Genomic DNA, 22,360 nt, shown 5'->3' on the forward strand with positions numbered 1-22,360 from the left:
AAGAGGGTGAATTATGATGGACTAATTGAGCCAGTAATTTAGCCGATTGATTCCCCAGCTCAAAGGCTGTCTGTTTTAGAAAAAAACATTTTCCTGTCCGCTTTGTCCCTAAGTGTTGTTAAGTATTTCCTGCCCACTTGGAGCCAAGCATTTCTATTAGAGTCTGTCGGGTGATGGATCTATTGCTGTTCCAGTGTATTACACCAAGATCCCAGCTCCATCTCCAAGCGGTTGGTATCCTTTTTAATGTATGAAATGCTAGAATGTAAGGACCCGTGGAGGAAAGCATCCCATACCAGAGCTTTATTGGGCTCATTCGCATGCATTTCCAGGAACTCTTTTAGCTGGTAAGGTGTCCCCTCTGCTGAGCCCAACAGATTCAGCCAAAACAGATGTATATTCATCCGGTACATTACTGAAGACGTGCCACGTAACAGAATGCCTAGCATTGGCGAAAGGTCTGATATCCCCCTAGATAAGTACATGATGGAGCGGAGGTTTAACATCATTGACATATAGTCAATTCGGGTTATAGAGTTGTGACCCCCGCTATGGCCGGAGTACACCCTATATCTAGGATGTTTGGCCCTCCAAAGGTCAGCCCATCTAAACTCATACAAGAACCGATGGAGCCTCAATGGACTCCCTGCACTTATTGGGTCTGCTATGTCCATAAATCGATCTAGCAAGGAGTCCAACATCATATTTAGATCTCCCATGCAGATTAGTCTAGAATGCGGGTAAGTGGTTGCATAGGTGGCTGCTAGGTGTAGTACTTGCAAAGAACCTGAGGGAGGGTTATATATACCCAATAGTGTGTACTGTACATTGTCAATGAGATCATGAACAAAGACACATCTGCCTTCCGAATCAATGGCCAAGTCTTTTACCTCCCAGTGCAATTGTTTATGGATTAATAGGGATACTCCTCGTGAAGAAGAGGTGTGGTAAGAATGTGCAGCCCACTGAACCCAGGGTTTCCATAAGACCTTGGAGGTAGTACCAGTGAGAAGTGTCTCTTGGAGACACAGAATTTATGGACTAGAGTTTCTAAGGCAGGTACCATAGATCTTTTCTGCGTTGTACCCAATCCCCTGACATTCCAAGATAATATTTTTAAATCAGCCATGATTCCAAGGTAGGCATGTGTTGGCATATGAGGAGCTTAGTGCAATGAGTGTGATTATATGCAACAGTGCAACATTAATTTAAAAAAAAAGGTTTTAGAAAACAGTTGAAGTGGCACTGCGTCTTTTTCCCCTTTTTTTATATATACGTTCAACAGTAACCTTTTTAGTATTCACCTCGGGTGTAGCTTGTCATCAAGGTGGTGCTCAGCCTTGCTTAAGAGAGTAACCAGAGATGCAATCTTTTTATTTCACGATCTTGTATGTGGATACGACAAACGGCATGGGGCGGACAAACATACAAAGTAGTCAAATAAATGTGGCGACGGCCGTTTCACGCCTAAGTGCTTCCTCGAGCACAGTGAGAGGTGGAGCCCCTGGCGGTGGAGGCTTTGCCGGTACTCTGTGCGCCCGTTTTACAGCGTAGGCTGAGGAGAATTCGGCCTCTGGGAAAAGCTATTTTATGCATTTTTCTATGAACTCGTCTGGCTTACGTCCTTCTGCTCTTTCAGGCAGGCCAATAATTCTAATGTTATTTCTACGAAGCCTGTTTTCTAGGTCATCTGCTTTTTGCTTCCATGTTTCTGCTTTAGTATTTAGGTCAGATATGGACCTTGGGACAGTGGCTGTAACATCTATGCGTGAAATACGTTCTTCAGCGTGTTTTGCATATCTTGACTAACAGCTCCAGGTCAATTTCTAGTTTCCCCGTGAGGGAGGTTTTACATGCTGTTATGGCTTCTAGGACTTGGGCAGAAACTTGTTTGAGCGCGAGCTCTTCCTCAGATGTGGCTGTAGGCACTGATAACTCTGACGCTGTACTTGCCCTTGTGTGAACAGTCTGTTGTGGCACTGGTGTTCCTTCATCTGGTTGTCTGACAAATTCACATAGCTTTTCGGCAGCATTCTGTGCTTTTTGCGGTCCCATTGTTATATCAGGATATAACTGTCCTCTTTGAGATAGGTATTATCTGGGGCTTTATGAGACAATATATTACCTTAGATAAGAGAAGTCTGCTGGATAGCAAGGAGTTGTTTCTTCCCCCCTCCCCCCCTTGACTGAGCTTGTACCACACTACGCCGTGCTGTGATCTTTTCTGGTACCTAGCCGTCGCCTCTTTCTCTTAGCTGGTTTGGGCAGAGGTTGTTTCAGCTAATGAGGGATTTGTTATGCTCCTATCTGGTCCAGGAGCTTAATCGCTGTGTGCATTTCATCCCTCCTCGCCGTGCTGTTGAAGTGCAGTTAAGATGGCCGACTGGCGGGAAAATGAAGGAGCCTGCACGAAGCGCCGGTTCCCACTCCCTCGTCCTCCCTCTTTCACCGCTGTCTCTTCGCCCTCCCTTTTGCCTCTCAACGGCTCTGCAACACTTCTGAACCTCTCCGGGCCTCTGCGCAGGTGAATCGCGTGGCTCTCTTGCTGAGCTCCCGATGTGGCTTGCCACACTGCTGCCTCATGTGCACCGCAGAACGGGAGACACCAGTGGTGAATCTGTTCCTTTTCAGGGCTCTTTGAGGAGTTGTTTCTTTCTTAAATGGTGTTGAGAGCCAGGATTTTTCCTAGAATGTAGCCTTTGGCTGCAGAGCTCTTACTATCTGCGTCCAGCCATCTTGGACCGCACCCCCTAATCAGACCCCTTTAAAGGGAGTCTGTCACCTCCATATGGCCATATACAGTGCTTACATGGCTGTGTAGCACACCTATACAGGATTGTAACGGTACCTTTGTCTTTAGACTTGCACCAGCAGGAAAAACGAAGTTTAATTCATATGCAAATGAGCCCTCGCAAGTGCCCAGGGGCGGCGTTCAGTGTGTAGGTGCCCAGGCAGCTCTGCCTTCTTTTCACTTTACTCCTCCCCAGTCTCTGCCTTTGCCCGCTCTCCAAGTCTCTTGCCTCATCGATAGGTCCGGACTTGGAGGGCGGGCAAAGTGAAAAGAAGGCAGGGCAGCCTGGGCACTTACACACTGAACTCCTCCCCTGGGCACTTGCGAATGCTCATTTGCACATGAATTAAACTTCGGTTTTCCTGCTGGTGCAAGTCTAAAGACAAAGACACCGTTACAATCCTGTATAGGTGTGCTACAGAGCCATGTAAGCACTGTATATGGCCATATGGAGGTGACAGACTCCCTTTAAACATGTGCAGATCCATTTCCTTCTATATCCAGCCTAAATAATAATATTCATTAACCTGCCCACATCAATTTAGGAAATGTGTCACAATCGTCTTCATTCAGCCAGCTAAAATAACTACTGCTATTGCTGGCAAGCCGTTCCTGCATTATTCCCACATGCACCAGGGCACATTAGATGGATAAAGCTTCCAAGGACTGTCTTAGTCATTTCATATATATATACACAGCCGCAGCGCGGGGAGAAGAAACAATCCAGATCGAAGTGGTGTGTCACTCATTATAGCACTCTCTGTCCTCTTTAGGCATGGACAGCACAGAAGAAAAAAAACAAAACAAAAAAACACAAGGGGAGAAAAGCAGGATGGCATTTCAATCCGCCCACCGGCAGATAATCAAGCCCAATTAATGGCCTACGGCACTAGCCAGGGTGAGGGCTGTCTTGGTACAGATGTAGTCATCGCTACGTTTGCCGATTAAAATGCAGAAAGCAATGCCTATTTTTACACGAGTTTTGATTCACTCATTATCTTTGATCTTCTATGACGCAGATGGATTATTCTAAACACTGAAATTTTCCATGAGGAGCTGACCGGTAAACGTTTTAGTGTCTGGTTCATAGGAAAGAACAATGAACAGGAAAATGTCTTAGTCCTATACTGTCAGATGTAACTGAAGGCCTGAATGGAAAGCAGAACGCCTCTCCAACCCAGTGAATGACAGTTACTACCGCACTGGAGCTTTTATGAGAGAATTGCTCATAGCGCTGATTAATTATATATGCCAACATACACCACAGCGACGTACACAGACTGTCGTCACTCATATCAGTCCATGCCGCCCCCCCCCCCCCCCCCCCGCTTCAACAGGCTCCGCAGTCAAATGTTTTAGTCCCCCACAAGAAAAAAATACACTGAACAAAAATATAAAAGACAACACTTTCATTTTTGCTCCCATTTTGCATGAGCTGAACTTAAAGATCTGAAACATTTTCTACATACACAAAAGACCCATTACTCTAAAATATTGTTCGCTAATCTGCCTACATCTGTGTTAGGGAGCACTTCTCCTTTGCCGAGATAATCCATCCCACCTCACAGGTGTGGCATATCAAGGTGCTGATTAGACAGCATGAATATTGCACAGGTGTGCCTTAGACTGCCCACAATAAAAGGCCACACTGAAATGTGCAGTTTGATCACACAGCACAATGCCACAGATGTCACAACGTTTGAGGGAGCGTGCAATTGGCATGCTCACTGCATGAATGTCTACCAGAGCTGTTGTCCATGCAATGAATGCTCATTTCTCTACCAGAAGCCGTCTCCAAAGGCGTTTTAGAGAATTTGGCAGTACATCCAACCGGCCTCACAATCGCAGACCAAGTGTAACCACACCAGCCCAGGACATCCACATCCAGCATGTTCACTTCCATGATCGTCTGAGACTAGCCACCTGGACAGCTGCAGCAACAATCGGTTTGCATAACCAAAGAATTTCTGCACAAACTGTCAGAAACTGTCTCAGGATGCCATTCACCCACGACCATCACCTCATGTTGCAGCATGATAATGCACAGCCCCATATTGCAAGGATCTGTACACAATTCCTGGAAGCTGAAAAAAACAGTTCTTGCATGGCCAGCATACTCACCGGAGATGTCACCCATTGAACATGTTTGGGATGCTCTGGATCGGCGTATACGACAGCGTGTTCCAGTTCCTGACAATATTCTGCAACTTCGCACAGCTATTGAAGAGGAGTGGACCAACATTCCACAGGCCACAATCAACAACCTGATCAACTCTACGCGATGGAGATGTGTTGCACTGCGTGACGCAAATGCAGGCCACACCAGATACTGACTGGATTTCCCCCATGCCAGACAGACAACCCATGGACAGGTGTGGGGCTTTTATTTGGAATAATGCAGCCATGTTATTCTAATCCTTTAAGCTGGTCTACAACTTAGATAACGGTTGGCCGAATGCTCGGTCAAGTGTGTTCTGAATGGAAAACAGGAAGTAATCTGCTGTCAAACATCTCTCTTTCAAAGAAGAAAGGGATTTCACATGTTAAATTCCAATTGCCCAATCCTTGTCTCCCCCATCAACTACAGTTCTGATCAAGTCCTGAGGCTTCCATCCACATTAGATGGCCAACGTCAGGTTCAGCCACCATCAAAAGCAAAGTAACTATGGCAGAAAAAAAAATTCAATCCTCTACAGCTTAGGCAAAGTTTGCTCAGGAGAGAATCTCAACTATAGTGGCCTATCACATGGCTGAACGGCATTACTGGTCCATCAGTAATTTAGCTTGCAAAACACATGATTGGGTCCCTGCAGAAGGAAGGAGAACCTTTCCAAATGGAAAATCACAATACTTAAGCTTCAAAATAAGATCTGTCACACTTTAGACAATCATTCCCACACCTCTCTTCTAGTCCTGGGTTTTAAACTGTAGATAAGCTGAAGGCAAGCTGCAAAATGATTCTCCTAGGAGGGATTAGAGGAAGCTTTACGACTGATCAGAACCAATTCCCATTAACCTTTCTGTGTGGAAATAATCCGTACAAATCCCAACAACTCGATATACATTTTAGGGTCATCAAAATGCCTTGATTCAGTGTGATGTAATGAGACTAGTACTGGAAAGGATGAAGCCACAACAGCCCGTGCACCTACCTGTTTTCATGATGACGTGAGTGGTCAATTCTGACATTTGGCTGGAAAAGATGCTTTGGGTTTTCCGTGCAAACTTCTGAACCAGAATCTAAAAGTGAATAAAGAAAAGTTAATGTCCAAGAAGATGGCCGTGAGAGATCAGTGTGGACCACCAGGATGCTCAGGCTGGCTTTACACGCCCAGGTTTTCTGATGCAGGACTTGAAGCCAAAACCAGGAGTGGATCATAACGGAGGGGAAGGGATTCAACTTTATTTTATCCATTCCTGGTTTTGGCTTCAAAAACTGTATAAGAAAACCTGGACGTGTAAACCCGTCCTAAGGCTGGGGCTACACCGAGACTTCCTCTAACGCTTTTGACAGACTTCAACTAAAGAAAGACAGGATTGTGGTGATTAATATCTCCTTGGTGGCCCTATTTCAACTTTTCACTGTGTATTCAATTACCCCTTAATTCCACATTTTTGTTCCCTGTACTGCCTACTTTTACCTGTGCTTAAAATAGGGTTGCTAGGCATGTTAGTCTAGACGGAGCACGCAGCGTGCAAGGTCAGATTACAGACAGCCAGTGACTGTAAGTAAATGATTAAAGCCAGGTCCTCCCCAGCAGCTGATACCAGTGCCTGGGCTGTGTGCACTTCTCCCTGTCCCTGCACTTGGCAGACGCTCCCTCACTCAGCAGAGCTGAAGGATGCAGAGTTGGTGCAGCGCAGACCAGTGAAGGGAGATCTGCCGTCTGCTCAGTGTATAAATGAAAGCAACATGTGGTAAGAGGACCCCTCTGTGCTGCAGGAGATTAACCCTTTAGGGGGAGGGCTCTGGTTACTGACACTTTTGGGGGGCTATTGTTACTGGCTAGTAAGGGCAGGCGGGATTAGCCTCAGGGTGAGGGCAGTGGCGGCCATCTTGGGGCTCTTTCACACCTGCGTTCTTGTCTTCCGGCATAGAGTTCAGTCGTCGGGGCTCTATGCCGGAAGAATCCTGATCAGGATTATCCTAATGCATTCTGAATGGAGTGAAATCCGTTCAGGATGCATCAGGATGTCTTCAGTTCCGGAACGGCTGCATGCTGCGCTTTTTGCTCCGGTCAAAAATCCTGAAGACTTGCCGCAAGGCCGGATCCGGAATTAATGCCCATTGATCCGGATCCAGCCTTAAGCTAAACGTCGTTTCAGCGCATTGCCGGATCCGACGTTTAGCTTTTTTAGAGTGGTTACCATGGCTGCCGGGACGCTAAAGTCCCGGCAGCCATGGTAAAGTGTAGTGGGGTGCGGGGGAGCAGCATACTTACCATCCGTGCGGCTCCCGGGGCGCTCCAGAGTGACGTCAGGGCGCCCCAAGCGCATGGATCACGTGATCGCATGGCACGTCATCCATGCGCATGGGGCGCTCTGACGTCACTCTGGAGCGCCCCGGGAGCCGCGCGGACTAAAGGTGCACCGAAATTTCGGCGGCCGAAAATATCGGCCGAGAATGCACCTAATCTGTTTCTGCCGATATTTTTACATATCGGCCGGAAATAGCGGGGAGGAGCTGGGGGCCGGTGCGTTCACTGTGCTCCGGCCCCCAGCTCCAGTAGTTATAAAATGTTGTACAATTAATAAGAAATCTATTCATTTGGCCCCCCTCTGCAGTATTACATTCAATACAGCCACATCCTACTCACAGGGCTGTGCTGGCCGGCCGGGCAGACGAGCGGCAGCATCACGACTGACGTCACATGCCTGCGCCGCCTCCTTCATTCAGAAAGTAGGCCGGGCACATGACGTCAGTTGTGACGCTGCCGCTCCTCTGCCCGGCCGGCCAGCATTAAGATGACAGCCCTGTGAGTATGATGTGGCTGTATTGAATGTAATACTGCAGAGGGGGGCCAAATGAATAGATTTCTTATTAATTGTACAACATTTTATAACTACTGGAGCTGGGGGCCGGAGAACAGTGAACGCACCGGCCCCCAGCTCCTCCCCGCTATTTTCTATTAATCTATTAATTGTACAATGGGGGCTGTGGATGGCACTGTTATGGGGTGGGGGTCTGTGGATGGCACTGTTATGGGGTGGGTGGGGGTCTGTGGATGGCACTGTTATGGGGTGGGTGGGGGTCTGTGGATGGCACTGTTATGAGGTGGGGGGGGGTCTGTGGATGGCACTGTTATGGGGTGGGTGGGGGTCTGTGGATGGCACTGTTATGGGGTGGGTGGGGGTCTGTGGATGGCACTGTTATGGGGTGGGTGGGGGTCTGTGGATGGCACTGTTATGAGGTGGGGGGGGTCTGTGGATGGCACTGTTATGAGGTGGGGGGTCTTTTAAAAGTATTTGGGCAAAAAGGCAGTTTCGGTTTCGGTTAAGGGGTATCCTGAATTTTCGGTTTCGGACCAGAATTTTCATTTCGGTGCACCCCTAGCGCGGACTGTACGTATACCGCTCCCCCGCTCCTACTATGGCAACCAGGACTTTAATAGCGTCCTGACTGCCATAGTAACACTGAAAGCATTTTGAATCGATTCAGTTCACTGAACCGGAGGAGTTGATTCCTCTGACTGAGCTGATCCGAGTGAAGCCGCTCAGTCAGATAGAGCATAGAGACGCTGGCAGCAGGGAGGGAGGAGTGTAATCTGATCCTAGAGTGGAAGCCAGCCCCTCCCCGCCCACCAACCAATCAGAGCTGAGGCAAGCAGCTCTGAGTCACACACTGTACAGGGAGTCTAAGAATCCAATGAGTCAGGTTAAAGGGTTTCTACCACCAGAAATACTGTTATGCAGCCGACCGACATTAGCGATTCGCTAATGTCAGCACTACATAACAGTATGTTTCTAACAGTAGTTCCTGCAGCCGTTTTTGTTAAAAACGTACTTTTATAGATATGCTAATGAGCCTCTAGGTGCTATGTGGGAGTCAGTAGCACCTAGAGGGCTCCGTCCACCAACCATTTCAGCCGCCCATCGCGTCCCTACAGCCCGCACCGCTCCTGTTGATTGACGTAAAACTTCTCAGTATCGAGTACCAATTCCCGCGCCTGCACCGTGCGCTTCTGTATTCTCCCAGCACCGGAATCCTCACTGCGCCAACTACGTTACAATGAGGAAGCCGGCACCAGGAGCGCGGCATTCACTCACTGCGCCTGCGCCGAATACAGAAGCGCACGGCGCAGAAAATGGTACTCGATACTGAGAAGTTTCACGTCAATCAACAGGAGCGGGGCGGGCTGGAGGGACACGATGGGCGGCTGAAATGGTTAGTGGACAGAGCCCTCTAGGTGCTAATGACGCCCACATAGCACCTAGAGGCTCATTAGCATATCTATAAAAGTACGTTTTTAACAAAAAACGGTGCAGGAACTACTGTTAGAAACATACTGTTATGTAGTGCTGACATTAGCGAATCGCTAATGCCAGTCAGCTACATAACAGTATTTCTGGTGGTTCGATTCTTTGAGTTAAAAGAACCGTCAGTCACTAGAACAGTTTACACTGAGGCTGATGACCAGGATGCAGCAGTGATAAGGTTAATGGACAGACGCAGTCAGCAGAGGTAAGAGAGGTGACAGGACACAGTTTAGATTACAGGATTGAATTAACCCTTTAGGGTCAAATTGGCTTTGCATGTAGAAAGACAAGAGAATGCCAAGAGTGTGCAAAGCAGTAATCAAAGCAAAAGGTGGCTTCTTTGAAGAACCTAGAATATGACATATTTTCAGTTGTTTCACACTTTTTTGTTATGTATATAATGCCACATGTGTTAATTCATAGTTTTGATGCCTTCAGTGTGAATCTACAATTTTCATAGTCATGAAAATAAAGAAAACTCTTTGAATGAGAAGGTGTGTTCAAACTTTTGGTCTGTACTGTGTGTGTAATTATATATATATATATATATATATATATATATATATAATGTTAAAGGCATCCCTTCTGTCTCATTCAGTAGCTATGTAACTATTCAGAGAGATGTATTTTTTTTAAAATACATTTAAAGCCTCCATTTTAATTATTTACCCCAGTGTTAATCGAAGTCAGCAAGTGAATTGAGGCTTCAGTCATCAGCGCATGTGCAACCTAAGCTTCGGTTCACTTGCTTCTGGTCAGCTCAGCGAGTGAACAGATTCATGTGAAAGATCCGAACTTCCCATCTCTACAGCGCAGCGATGAGGCTGCTGCCTGAAACAACCAATGACAAAGCTCCTTACAGTAAGGAGCTTAGTGATTGGTCAGTTTGAGCGGGCTGCCGGAGCTTATGGCACACCGCTCTGAAGTAAGGAAGGAGGTGCTCGTGATAGTCACTGGCGGGGTAAGAGGCCTTGCTGCAGCTCCTTGTTTTAACTTGTTCAGCCTCACAAGCTGAATGAGCCTAATCTGGCGATGAACACATACGGATATGTGAGCTATAGCGGTGCTCGTCCGCGGTGTGCACCCTGTCAGGAACCAGCCCTGCTAGTAGTAACTGTTCGGCAACGCCACATTTCGCACAGGTTACCCATAAGTGACGGCCAGCAGCATGGTGAGTGTTGCGTCACTGACAACGTTTCAGTTTTCCACCCTTATCTGTAGTGTACAGCTCCTAATGTGCAGGCAGCGTGCGTCATGAGGAGTACAGTACAGCTGTTACCTATAGCAACCGGAGGCGGCCTGTTCTGTAATTAGAGGAAGCAGCCACAGTCTGTTCATAAGTCATAACCCCATCAGCCACATTACCCCAGAACAGGACAAACCCTTTAAACCTCATAAAATCACTGTAACAGTGACCTGAGTGGTACCGACCCCCTCAGCGCAACAGTGACCTGAGTGGTACCGACCCCCTCAGCGCAACAGTGACCTGAGTGGTACCGACCCCCTCAGCGCAACAGTGACCTGAGTGGTACCGACCCCCTCAGCGCAACAGTGACCTGAGTGGTACCGACCCCCTCAGCGCAACAGTGACCTGAGTGGTACCGACCCCCTCAGCGCAACAGTGACCTGAGTGGTACCGACCCCCTCAGCGCAACAGTGACCTGAGTGGTACCGACCCCCTCAGCGCAACAGTGACCTGAGTGGTACCGACCCCCTCAGCGCAACAGTGACCTGAGTGGTACCGACCCCCTCAGCGCAACAGTGACCTGAGTGGTACCGACCCCCTCAGCGCAACAGTGACCTGAGTGGTACCGACCCCCTCAGCGCAACAGTGACCTGAGTGGTACCGACCCCCTCAGCGCAACAGTGACCTGAGTGGTACCGACCCCCTCAGCGCAACAGTGACCTGAGTGGTACCGACCCCCTCAGCGCAACAGTGACCTGAGTGGTACCGACCCCCTCAGCGCAACAGTGACCTGAGTGGCACCGACCCCCTCAGCGCAACAGTGACCTGAGTGGTACCGACCCCCTAGGCGCAACAGTGACCTGAGTGGTACCGACCCCCTCAGCGCAACAGTGACCTGAGTGGTACCGACCCCCTCAGCGCAACAGTGACCTCAGTGGTACCGACCCCCTCAGCGCAACAGTGACCTCAGTGGTACCGACCCCCTCAGCGCAACAGTGACCTCAGTGGTACCGACCCCCTCAGCGCAACAGTGACCTCGGCTAAATTTAAAATGGTCTGAATTTGCTATTTATGCATGGTAGACAGTTCTAGAGTACTAGTAATGGTTTCCCTGCATAAATAGCAACCCCTTATTGTTACGTAGGCCTTCGTATTAACTATTTGAATTACTGTAACTTTCGTACTCATCGGCTGAAAATACTCCTCAAAAATGGTAAGAGGAGTATTTTTACTCTTCCAGAAAAAAGGTAGCGCGACCTCTGACGTCAAGTGGGCGAAAAGCGTGGTATTCGTGTCACAACTTTTTTCCTGTCCAGCAGGATTACTGTAAGTGATGATGGTGCCATTGCACACCTCAAAGTTACTATAACGCCACCTGACGTTGCTAAGAGCCAATAAAACCTGACAGGTCACTTGCGTTTTCTTTTAGACTGTATTTGTATGCAGCATATAGACATATGTCAGAATTCAGTGAATGTCTATATTTTAATTCCAACCTGACAAGTACATGACGCACCCAAATTCTATCTGAAAGCAAATCAAACATCTACTACAGCTGCTAGAATACAAACGCAAAGGGATAATGGTGGAAGGGAGAGAGGCGAGTCCCTGCAGGACAGATCTTTAAAAAATATATATTTATACATATTTCTTCTACCTGAAACCAGGCAAAAAGGAAATGCCGATCAAAGGATTTAAAATGCAATTCTTCTCTGCAGTGTAATCCACATTCATTTCTCAATAATTTATGAAGCAAGTGGAATTGAGAGCTCTGACGAAGGGTTTAAGAGCCGCGGCGTGTTGACGGTGAGTGCCAAATATTCAGAGCCGTGCAGGCTCTCAAGTATGTAAGCGGAGATGATGCCAAAAGGTCACAGCTAGAAGCAAAGGCTTCAGCCCACTTAAAAGGAATTGAATAAGGGAAACCGGCTTGCCTCGCTGCTGATGGAGCAGCCATCTTATCGATTAGAGGCCACATCAAAGCCCTCAGGAGAGAAAGAAATGCACAAGTAGAGGAGCATGTTCAGTGCAGAGACTGAATGCACAAACTTCTCCAAGAATACATACTCTTAAAGGGAACCGGACGCGTTAAACATGGTGCCTGGGCTGCAGGCAGTATGTTATAGAGCAGGAGGAGCTGAGCAGACCGATATATAGTTTTGGGGAAAAAGATTCAGTAAAACGTGCATTTCATTCATTTACATTCCTGCTCATTCCGAGCTTTGTAGTCCAGGAGGCGGTCCTATCAGTGATTGACAGCTATCTCTGTATACCCAGTCATAGAGGGAAGGCTGTCAGTCACTGATAGGACCGCCTCCAGGACTTCAAAGCCCAGAATGAGCAGGAATTTAAATGTATGACAACTTCTACTGACTTTCTCCACAAAACTATATATCAGTCTGTTCAGCTCCTTATGCTCATTCACATGCTACCTACAGCTCAGATGCCATGTTAAAGGTTCAAGACGGATCCGCAAAAAAAAAAAAAAAGTGACGTCCATTTTTTTGTTTTGCAGATCCATTGTAACAAGGCCTATGTTTGTCTGCAAAATAGACAAGAATAGGACAGGTTCTGTCTTTTTTTGTAGGGTATGGAACGGACAAGGATGCAGATAGCACACTGTGTACTGTCCGTTTTTTTGCGGACCCATTAAAAAGGAATGGGTCCACATCCTATCCGCAGAAAGCGCGAAGCAGATGCAGACCAAAAATACGGTCATGTACATGGGGCCTTAATGTGACAGGTTCCCTTTAAAGTGAACCCGTCATCAATATTGACCTATAGAGCCATTTACATGTTCATACATTCATAAAAAAAAAATTTGATGTCAAAATCATCTTTGAAAATGTTCCTGACGTCATCAACAGGCAGCTCATGGAGTCATTGGGGTGTTGCATGAGGAGAGTCATGCAAGTCGTCCTCTCACACTCCCACCCATCTCGCTCTCACAGACCTCCCCTCTGACAGACCACCCCATGCCTTTCTGATGTCAGCACCCGGCTGTGCGAAATCCAATTCAGGCGCAGAAGACCTCCTTGAGCTACCGTGATCATGGCATGCACAGTCACTGGAGGTGTACACACTGCTGTATGTGGTCCTGAGGCTCCAGGCGCTCCTGCGTCACATTAGCTAACATCAGTCCTGGCAGCCAGCGTTTGAAGCGGAGGTACAAACACCTCTGTTCACTGCGCATGTTAGGATCACAGCAACGCAAGGGGGTCTTCTGTTCCTGCGCAAGATTCCACATGACCAAGTGCTGACGTTAAGGAGGCAAGGGGGCGGTCTTTGAGAGCGAGATGGGCGGCAGATCAGGAGGGTGACTCTCCTCATCCAGCACCCCCATGACTCCTGTTGATGACGTCGGGGACATTTTCAAAGTAGATTTTTGACATAAAGACAATATTTTTGCGTTGAAGCAAAACCATTTTCTGAATGATGGGAGCATGAACAGTAGGAACATGTACATAGCCCCATAGGTCGGTTCCGATGACAGGCACCCTTTAAATTACAACTCTCAACCATCCACGTGATACATTACTGTTATATCGCCAGTGTCGTAAACCATTCCAAACAATAATTACAACCTGCTCTATTTTAGAGTATCTCCTTTTTTCACAGGTAATCGCATACAGAGGACTCCTAACGGGGTGGCAATGATGGATAGCCCTGTTTAACCAGCATAATGCACTCATTTCCGTGTTATTACATCCATCATGTTACCAGCTCTGACATGGTGCCTGATATTGCAGAATCGCTGTAATAGTTTTAATTAAGTTCCTGAAGGTTGTGTTGTCATGTTCTATCCAGAATTATACACTCATGGAAGAAAGGTTTGGTGCCAAGCCTGATGACATCCCACATATCTCTGCCAACATCATTAGCAGTCCCACTCTGATTAATTGCCTCAATTCTCACCATTTAGCCGTGCTCTGCTTAAGCAGTTAGTGCAAGGGGATCAGACTGGAGCTGGAGGGAATTAATTACTGGTACCAGAACAGTTAATGGCTTTGCTCATACATTTGACAAACTTGAGTGATATGGAAGTGGAATTACACTGAATAGTAGGTATGACATCCAAGGGTCTGTTCTGCATCTTCAAACAAAGAGTAGACCCGTTCTAAAATATGACAGACAGCTGGCAGTAGAAGTGTCCTTCATGACCACATAATATATACCACCACTGGGGCCATTCAAGGGGGCACACTGATGCCAAGAGCTTGGCAGGGCTCACAGAGATCAAAGCCCTGCCAATAGGACAATAGTGCCATATCCTAGAGATATGCCACCAATGTCTGCAGTGATCCAGACCCTTTCAGACTACAGCAGTGGCACTAATCAGCTAATCAACATGAGTCCACTGTAGAGGGAATGCAACGCTTCATGGAGGTCATTCAGATGAATGGCCATTATTTAATGCATGGACAACCGGTGTCCACCAGAGCAGGAGCATCGATGACAGATCGGTTTGCTGTTCTGGCTAATACAGGCTCTGTGCAGGGGATGTCCTAAGTGCCCTGACAGGGGTTGTCTCCCTTTAAGTGCATGTAAGAAGAGATTGAATATGAAACCTAAGTGACAGGCCACTGTTCATTCGGGTCCAACAAGACTGAACAGAATGAACTACTCTCCATTCATTAAAAATTGTCAAGTTAATTTTACTAGAGGTGTCATCTTCAGTGGGTATGTAAAACAGACTCTATTGTATTCCATGGACTCTGTTCAGGTCAGTTATATGCCAAATCAGGCGCTTATGTTACCTTCATTGTTCTACTCCTATAAAGAAGCAGAAGAATGCAAATTGGTAGCGGTGGTGTGACCTCACCCTAATTGAGGGTCTTTCACAGCAGGAAATCATAGCATGATCTCCTAAAACTATGTTCATGTTAAAAAATCCAACAACGATTTACCAAAGAAACTGCGGCAGAACACAGACGCTGACCCAGGTTAAAAAGTGATTGCATTTGTGAGTTATAACCTCCCTTCTGATCCTCAGCTGTGTCATGTGACCAACACAGTCTACAACTGACACAGGAAGTCAGTTACTTCTCTATTTATTCCTATGAGAATGACCTTGTTGCTCCCATAGGAATACACAGAGAAACTGGCTTCCTGTCCACACTTAAGATGCTGTAATTAATATGGAGAATCAGAGTGTTGGTCACATGACACAGCACAGGATCAGAAGGGAGGTTATAACTCACTAATACAGTCACTGGTAAGGGGATTACCTTCACTACAGTTTACATCGTGTACCTTTCTAACAGGTCTGAAAATACTTTTTTGGTGGGAGTGCTTCTTGAAAGAAACAGATACCTTGCCTTCAGCAGGCATCTATTATCTGTGTCAGTTGTTAATGTTGCTTTGGCTCCATCTAGTGCCTGTTTTTGCAAATAGCTTTTAGTTAGTTAGGGTTTAGTATTAGAAGTGTCTTAGGTCCGCCGTAGCTGCTTGCTATGACCTTGTGGACATCATCATCAGCACAGCACAGCACACAGCAGCCATTCTTTTCCAAGATCACTAAAGACGAGCAGCATCCATTGCCACCCTCCTCATCCAGACTTAACGTGGCATAACTAGTCAGTTTCATAGTGTTAACTTAGCATTATACAGTGTATATTCATATAATAGGTCATTAAGCATCCTGTAATTCATGGTCATTTTGTATTGTAAATTACAATACAACATGACCTATCAATGTACATTAATATACATCCTAAAATTTGTCATGTGTCATGGCATATTGCCAGGTGCTCACTCACTGTAGTAAGCCTATTCCTTTCTTTCCATTTCTCAGTTACACACCTATCCTTACAATAAAATTAGGAGGACGTTTAGCTGTCAAGTTATGCTTTGCTCACACATAAGGAGGACAGAACAATACACGCAAATATATGTACTTACCACTTCACCTTGACTCAAGCCGGATGTCACAAGACAATAGTTTCTTTTCCTAGAAACTACAGGACTCTTGACTGAAGGAGCTACTTTACTCCTTAAGGGTGATGAAAATGTGGGCGACGAGCTTCTCGGAGTGCTACTCGGTTGCTTGCTTGATTGCTGCGGCGATTGTCTAGTGCTTCCTCTACTGAAAGTGCTATGGCTATTTGCTGCTTGCAGTTTACTCCTCAGGCTTCGTTTGGGAGACTTGGAATTTTTCAGGCTGGATGCAGGCGGTGCACAATCTGGAACTACAAAAAGGATACACACAGTAAATAATATATATGTGATCCAAATCTGAATTATGGTATGGGGCTGCATAGCAACACATACAAGCTCTGTTCACCTGAATGGAGCTTAGCCGCTCCCGGGCCAGTCATACTAGTCGTGACGTCACTGGGCCTGAGGGAAACCGCGAGAAGGCAGCGACGCTACTGGAGTACAGCTTCCTTCTCAAACAGCTGATTGACGGGTGTCAGACCCCACCGATCAGATGCTAAAAAGAACTGCAGATCCCCTTTTTTTTCCCGCAATAAAACTCTATGGTGGTGGATACCACTGTATGGCATCCATTTAAGGTGTACTTTTTTGGACTATGTTAACAGTATTGTAAGACAAAAACGTGATGTTAACTCAGCCTAAAATATAATATAATTATATATTATATATTATATAATATATATATATATATTTTTTTTTACAGTCCTATACCTATAGCAGTGATGGCTAACCTCCGGCACTCCAGCTGTTGTGAAACTGACTCCCACAATACTCCATTCATTTCTATGGAGTTCTGAAAAACAGCCAAGCAAGTGTGCATCTTGGGAGTTGTAGTTTTACCACAGCTGGAGTACCGTATGTTAGCTATGACGGGCCTATGGGGTTTATTTACTAAAATGATCTTGCTTCCCATATCCACCAATCAGAGCTATACATACATAGTATACTGTATGACATCAGATAAGTTATCCTGGATTAAAACCCCCTTCACTGATAAAGTGCATAGAACAATCTGATTATGCAGTAGGTGGGATGTGCACCCAGCATATACAGTTGCAAGAAAAAGTATGCGAACCCTTTGGAATTATATGGATTTCTGCACAAATTGGTCATAAAATGTGATCTGATATTCATCTAAGTCACAACAATAGACAATCACAGTCTGCTTAAACTAATAACACACAAAGAATTAAATGTTACCATGTTTTTATTGAACACACCATGTAAACATTCACAGTGCAGGTGGAAAAAGTATGTGAACCCCTAGACTAATGACATCTCCAAGAGCTAATTGGAGTAAGGTGTCAGTCAGCCAACTGGAGTCCAATCAATGAGATGAGATGAGATTGGAGGTGTTGGTTACAGCTGCCCTGCCCTATAGAAAACACACACCAGTTCTGGGTTTGCTTTTCACAAGAAGCATTGCCTGATGTGAATGATGCCTTGCACAAAAGTGTTCTCAGAAGACCTACGATTAAGAATTGTTGACTTGCATAAAGTTGGAAAGGGTTGTAAAAGTCCACGGTAAGTTCATCAGTCCACGGTAAGACAAATTGTCTATAAATGGAGAAAGTTCAGCACTGTTGCTACTGTCCCTAGGAGTGGCCGTCCTGTAAAGATGACTGCAAGAGCACAGCACAGACTGCTTAATGAGGTGAAGAAGAATCCTAGAGTGTCAACTAAAGACTTACAAAAGTCACTGGCATATGCCAACATCCCTGTTAGTGAATCTACGATACGTAAAAGACTAAACAAGAATGGATTTCATGGGATGATACCACAGAGGAAGCCACTGCTGTCCAAAAAAAAAACATTGCTGCACATTTACAGTTTGCACAAGAGCACCTGGATGTTCCACAGCAGTACTGGCAAGATAGTCTGTGGACAGATGAAACCAAAAGTTGAGTTGTTTGGAAGAAACACACAAAGAGGCACAGCACACCAACATCAAAACCTCATCCCAACTGTGAAGTATGGTGGTGGGGGCATCATGGTTTGGGGCTGCTTTGCTGCGTCAGGGCCTGGACGGATTGCCAAAGGAAAAATGAATTACCAAGTTTATCAAGACATTTTGCAGGAGAACTTAAGGCCATCTTTCCACCAGCTGAAGCTCATCAGAAGATGGGTGTTGCAACAGGACAACGACCCAAAGCATAGAAGTAAATCAACAACAGAATGGCTTAAACAGAAGAAAATACGCCTTCTGGAGTGGCCCAGTCAGAGTCCTGACCTCAACCCGATTGAGATGCTGTGACATGACCTCAAGAAAGCGATTTACACCAGACATCCCAAGAATAGTGCTGAACTGAAACAGTTCTGTAAAGAGGAATGGTCAGGAATTACTCCCGACTGTTGTGCACGTCTGATCTGCAACTACAGGAAACGTTTGGTTGAAGTTATTGCTGCCAAAGGAGGTTCAACCAGTTATTAAATCCAAGGGTTCACATACTTTTTCCACCTGCACTGTGAATGTTTACATGGTGTGTTCAAAAACATGGTAACAGTTAATTCTTTGTGTGTTATTAGTTTGAGCAGACTGTGATTGTCTATTGTTATGACTTCGATGAAGATCAGATCACACTTTATGACCAATTTGTGCAGAAATCTATATCATTCCAAAGGGTTCACATACTTTTTCTTGCAACTGTATGTCAAACATATCCAAATAATAGCAATTAAAGGGGAACAGCACAATGCATAACTCTTAGATAAGAGACTTTATAATGGTTACTTGTTGGGGAACCAGACATGTCAGAGCTGCTGATAGCTTCTCTTTAGCTGCTAAATCAGGAGCCGTTCACACCACAAGCCTGAAGGAACTAAGGCTGGTGTCGGATGCAGTCATACCAGGTCGGAGTACACTGGACAAACAAAGCCAGTGTAAGCAGCCCAGTCTTAAAGCGCTTGTACCAAGATTATTAAATTATTCCTCATCTACAGGATAGGGGATATCTAACTGATCTCCGGGGGTCTGACTGCTGGGACCCCCACTGATCCGAAGAAGGGGGGGTCCAATTCATTAATTCTCTATGGGACTGCTGGAGATAGCCAAGTGCTGCTGATTGCAGTATTGTGGGGGGAAGGGGGTATAAGTGTATAGATGATGATAATCAGCCAATACTATATAATTAGGATTTAGGACCTTAAATCAGAAAGCGCACGGCCGCTATTGCTAACATAGTGCACATATTGTCTGGTAACATCATCAATCTGTTCCACCCAGAATCATTTCTGAATCGGCTACAGAAATACTGACATTGGACCAACAACGGCGTTCCTATGGCATGAAAACGGACTTAATTAAACTGCGCTATTACAAGGCATACGGCCATCGGTGCATAAAAGCAAAGCAAATGAAAAACAACAGGCAATCCATAGCAAATGGACATGTGATGTCCCAAAAGCTAAACTAAAAGCTTGTTCCTTTAGAATATTTCAATACTTAGATGGACGGGCACACTGATATGCTTTCAGATTAATTGGATGGCCAAATCAATTTAATACGTGAACTTGTTCCAACCCCAGCAGAATACATACTTCAAAAAATTACATAAAACGAAAATAAATCATGAGGAAAAAAAACACTTAGCCAGACAAATGTGTTTAGATACAGATGTAGCAGAGCCGACTGTCAGTTAACCGTTTCCTTTGTGTACCACAATACCTTATTAGGTTTAGGGTTCATGCACATGACTACGTTGGTATTCCGGGGTCGCAAACCACGGAACTGCAAAATTCGGACACCTTCCGGGTGCACACCGTATTTTTCTCACTCATTAAAGGGGTTGTCAAAGTTATTTTTACTGATGACCTATCCTCAGAACAGAATCAATATCAGATCGGCGGGGGTCCGACACCCGGCACCCCCGTCGATCAGCTGGTTGAAGAGAAGGTGCGCGCAGTATAAGTGTATAGGAACGAGCCGTCCCTTTGAAAAGAATGTAGTTACACGTGCTTATCGCTGCGGTTGCGACGGCGAGCAGGTAACGGCGCGAGCCTTCTCTTCAACCAGCTGATCGGCAGTGGTGCCGGATGTCGGACCCCTGCCGATCTGATATTGATGACCTATCCTGATAGGTCATCAGTAAAAATAACTTGGATGACCCCTTTAATAAAAGCGGCTATATAGACATGTCCACAATACGGACAGGAATAGGACGTGTTCTATAATCTGAGGAACGGACATATGGATGCAAAAAGGGTGCACAAGCCCTTATCTGCATTCTTATCGAGAATCACAGAGCAATGGCAACTTCAGCTCTGCTACATATCTGTGTATAGACAGACATACATTAAAACCACCTTTTATAGTCTAAGTCTCCCTAGTGATACCAAAACAACTCTAAACCATCTAGGCATGGACTCCACAAGACCTCTGAAGGTGTCCTGGGATATCTGGCACCAAGATATTGGCAGCAGATCTTTTAAAGGGGTTGGCCCATCTCACACATTGGTCATCTTCTAGAGATGGGAGCGGGTCCCAAAGTGAAGGAGCACGAACCACCGAGGGTAGGAGATAAGTTTAACCAACTGGAATACCCCTTTAATGTAAACCTACCCTAAATGCTACTGAATACAATTGGTCAGGTCACCCCTAGCATCCCTGCCATAATACCATATTTACACATTCAGAATATAAAAATCCTATGATGTAATATATAGGTGTTAAAGACCTGTAGAAGATTACATAATATTAAAAGGGGTTTACCAGTACTTTAATAAGGATGGCTTATCTTCAAGATATCGGATTGGTGGGGGGGGGGGTCCGACACCTCACTTTATGCCAACCAGCTGTTCCGCAGCAGCTCTGGCAGTGGAACTACACCGCTCCGTCCTGTAGTGGATGAACTGACTACTGCAGCACTTCTCTCATTCAGTTTGGAAGGAGCAGTGCTGCAGTAACTAGCATCGTCCACTACAAAAATAGATAGAGCTGTGTAACTCTGGTGCAGGAGATATTGCAGCACAGATGATCGGTGGGGGAGCTGTGCATCGGACCGCTGCCATCAATATCTGATTGGCAGGATTCTGACACCCTGCTGATCAGATATTGATGGCATATCCCAAAAACAGGTGATTAATATTAAAGTACAGAAAAACCCCTTTAATACCATTAGCATTGTCCCACCATAAAAAAAAAAAAAAAAAAAAAAAAAAAAAAAAAAAAAAACACTGTCAAGCAGCGTACCTGACTCATGAGCATGGAGAACATCTCCTTTCTGACCCATTGATTCGTCATCTGTTAGGGTGGATTCCTTCAGCTCTTTGAACACATTGAAAGAAGCACAGATTTTCTCTGGAGTCTCTTTCCTTGATGGCATCTGAGGAAGGCTAAGGGGTGGAGTCGGTGACCTTGACCTAAAAAAAAAACATGGTAGACATGTCAAACACACAAATCAATAAAACTACAAAAGGGCAACAAAAAGAAGAACAGATCTGTAAACGCCCAAACCCGACTGGAGGAATATTTACCGGATTCCTACTGGAGGTGGATGTTCGGTGCTTTGTCGTCCAGATGCCGCACCCTGTGCCGTCTCGGGGATCGCATCAGGAGATTGATAAGCTTCTGCAACAGTGGTCATTTCTGCTCAGATTATATAGATCTAACTTTTTTTTATGTGGTCAAAAGGTCATAAAAGAACTGAAATAATTTTTTACTACAGAACATTGACTTGCCACATCAATAACAAGTCATGGGGATAGGGGAGGGGAACAGAACATATATGGCATATGACATGTGGAAGCTTCTATAGACTACAAATTGGTGGCAAATTTTCCCAAATCAATTGTTAATCATAATCCATGGTCTCCTAGGTCAATTATCCTCAGTCTACGTTGTTATATCGCTAGTTAACAGATTATTATAGCTTCCTTCACTTCTTTTCACCATTCAGCTCCATACTCTGGTTTAGGAGGCCAGAGGACTATAGGGATCAGCAGCAGTCAGTCTCCACTGCCCCCACCCAGGA

General features: G+C 45.7%; 1 protein-coding gene across 1 annotated transcript in view; it reads right to left on the reverse strand.

Annotated features, from left to right (window-relative positions):
* The window catches only part of BRCA1 (BRCA1 DNA repair associated), a 134,928-nt gene that overhangs the window by 42,212 nt on the left and 70,356 nt on the right, over positions 1 to 22,360 (reverse strand). Inside the window, exons 13-16 of the mRNA XM_044299957.1 lie at positions 21,864 to 21,957; positions 21,580 to 21,749; positions 16,356 to 16,642; positions 5,944 to 6,031 (exon numbers count right to left, since the gene is read on the reverse strand). Of these exons, the coding sequence (XP_044155892.1) occupies positions 5,944 to 6,031; positions 16,356 to 16,642; positions 21,580 to 21,749; positions 21,864 to 21,957 (639 nt within the window). The remainder of the gene's footprint in view (positions 1 to 5,943; positions 6,032 to 16,355; positions 16,643 to 21,579; positions 21,750 to 21,863; positions 21,958 to 22,360) is intronic.

Source organism: Bufo gargarizans, chromosome 6 (genome assembly GCF_014858855.1).
Source record: "Bufo gargarizans isolate SCDJY-AF-19 chromosome 6, ASM1485885v1, whole genome shotgun sequence".
Lineage (NCBI taxonomy): Eukaryota > Metazoa > Chordata > Amphibia > Anura > Bufonidae > Bufo > Bufo gargarizans.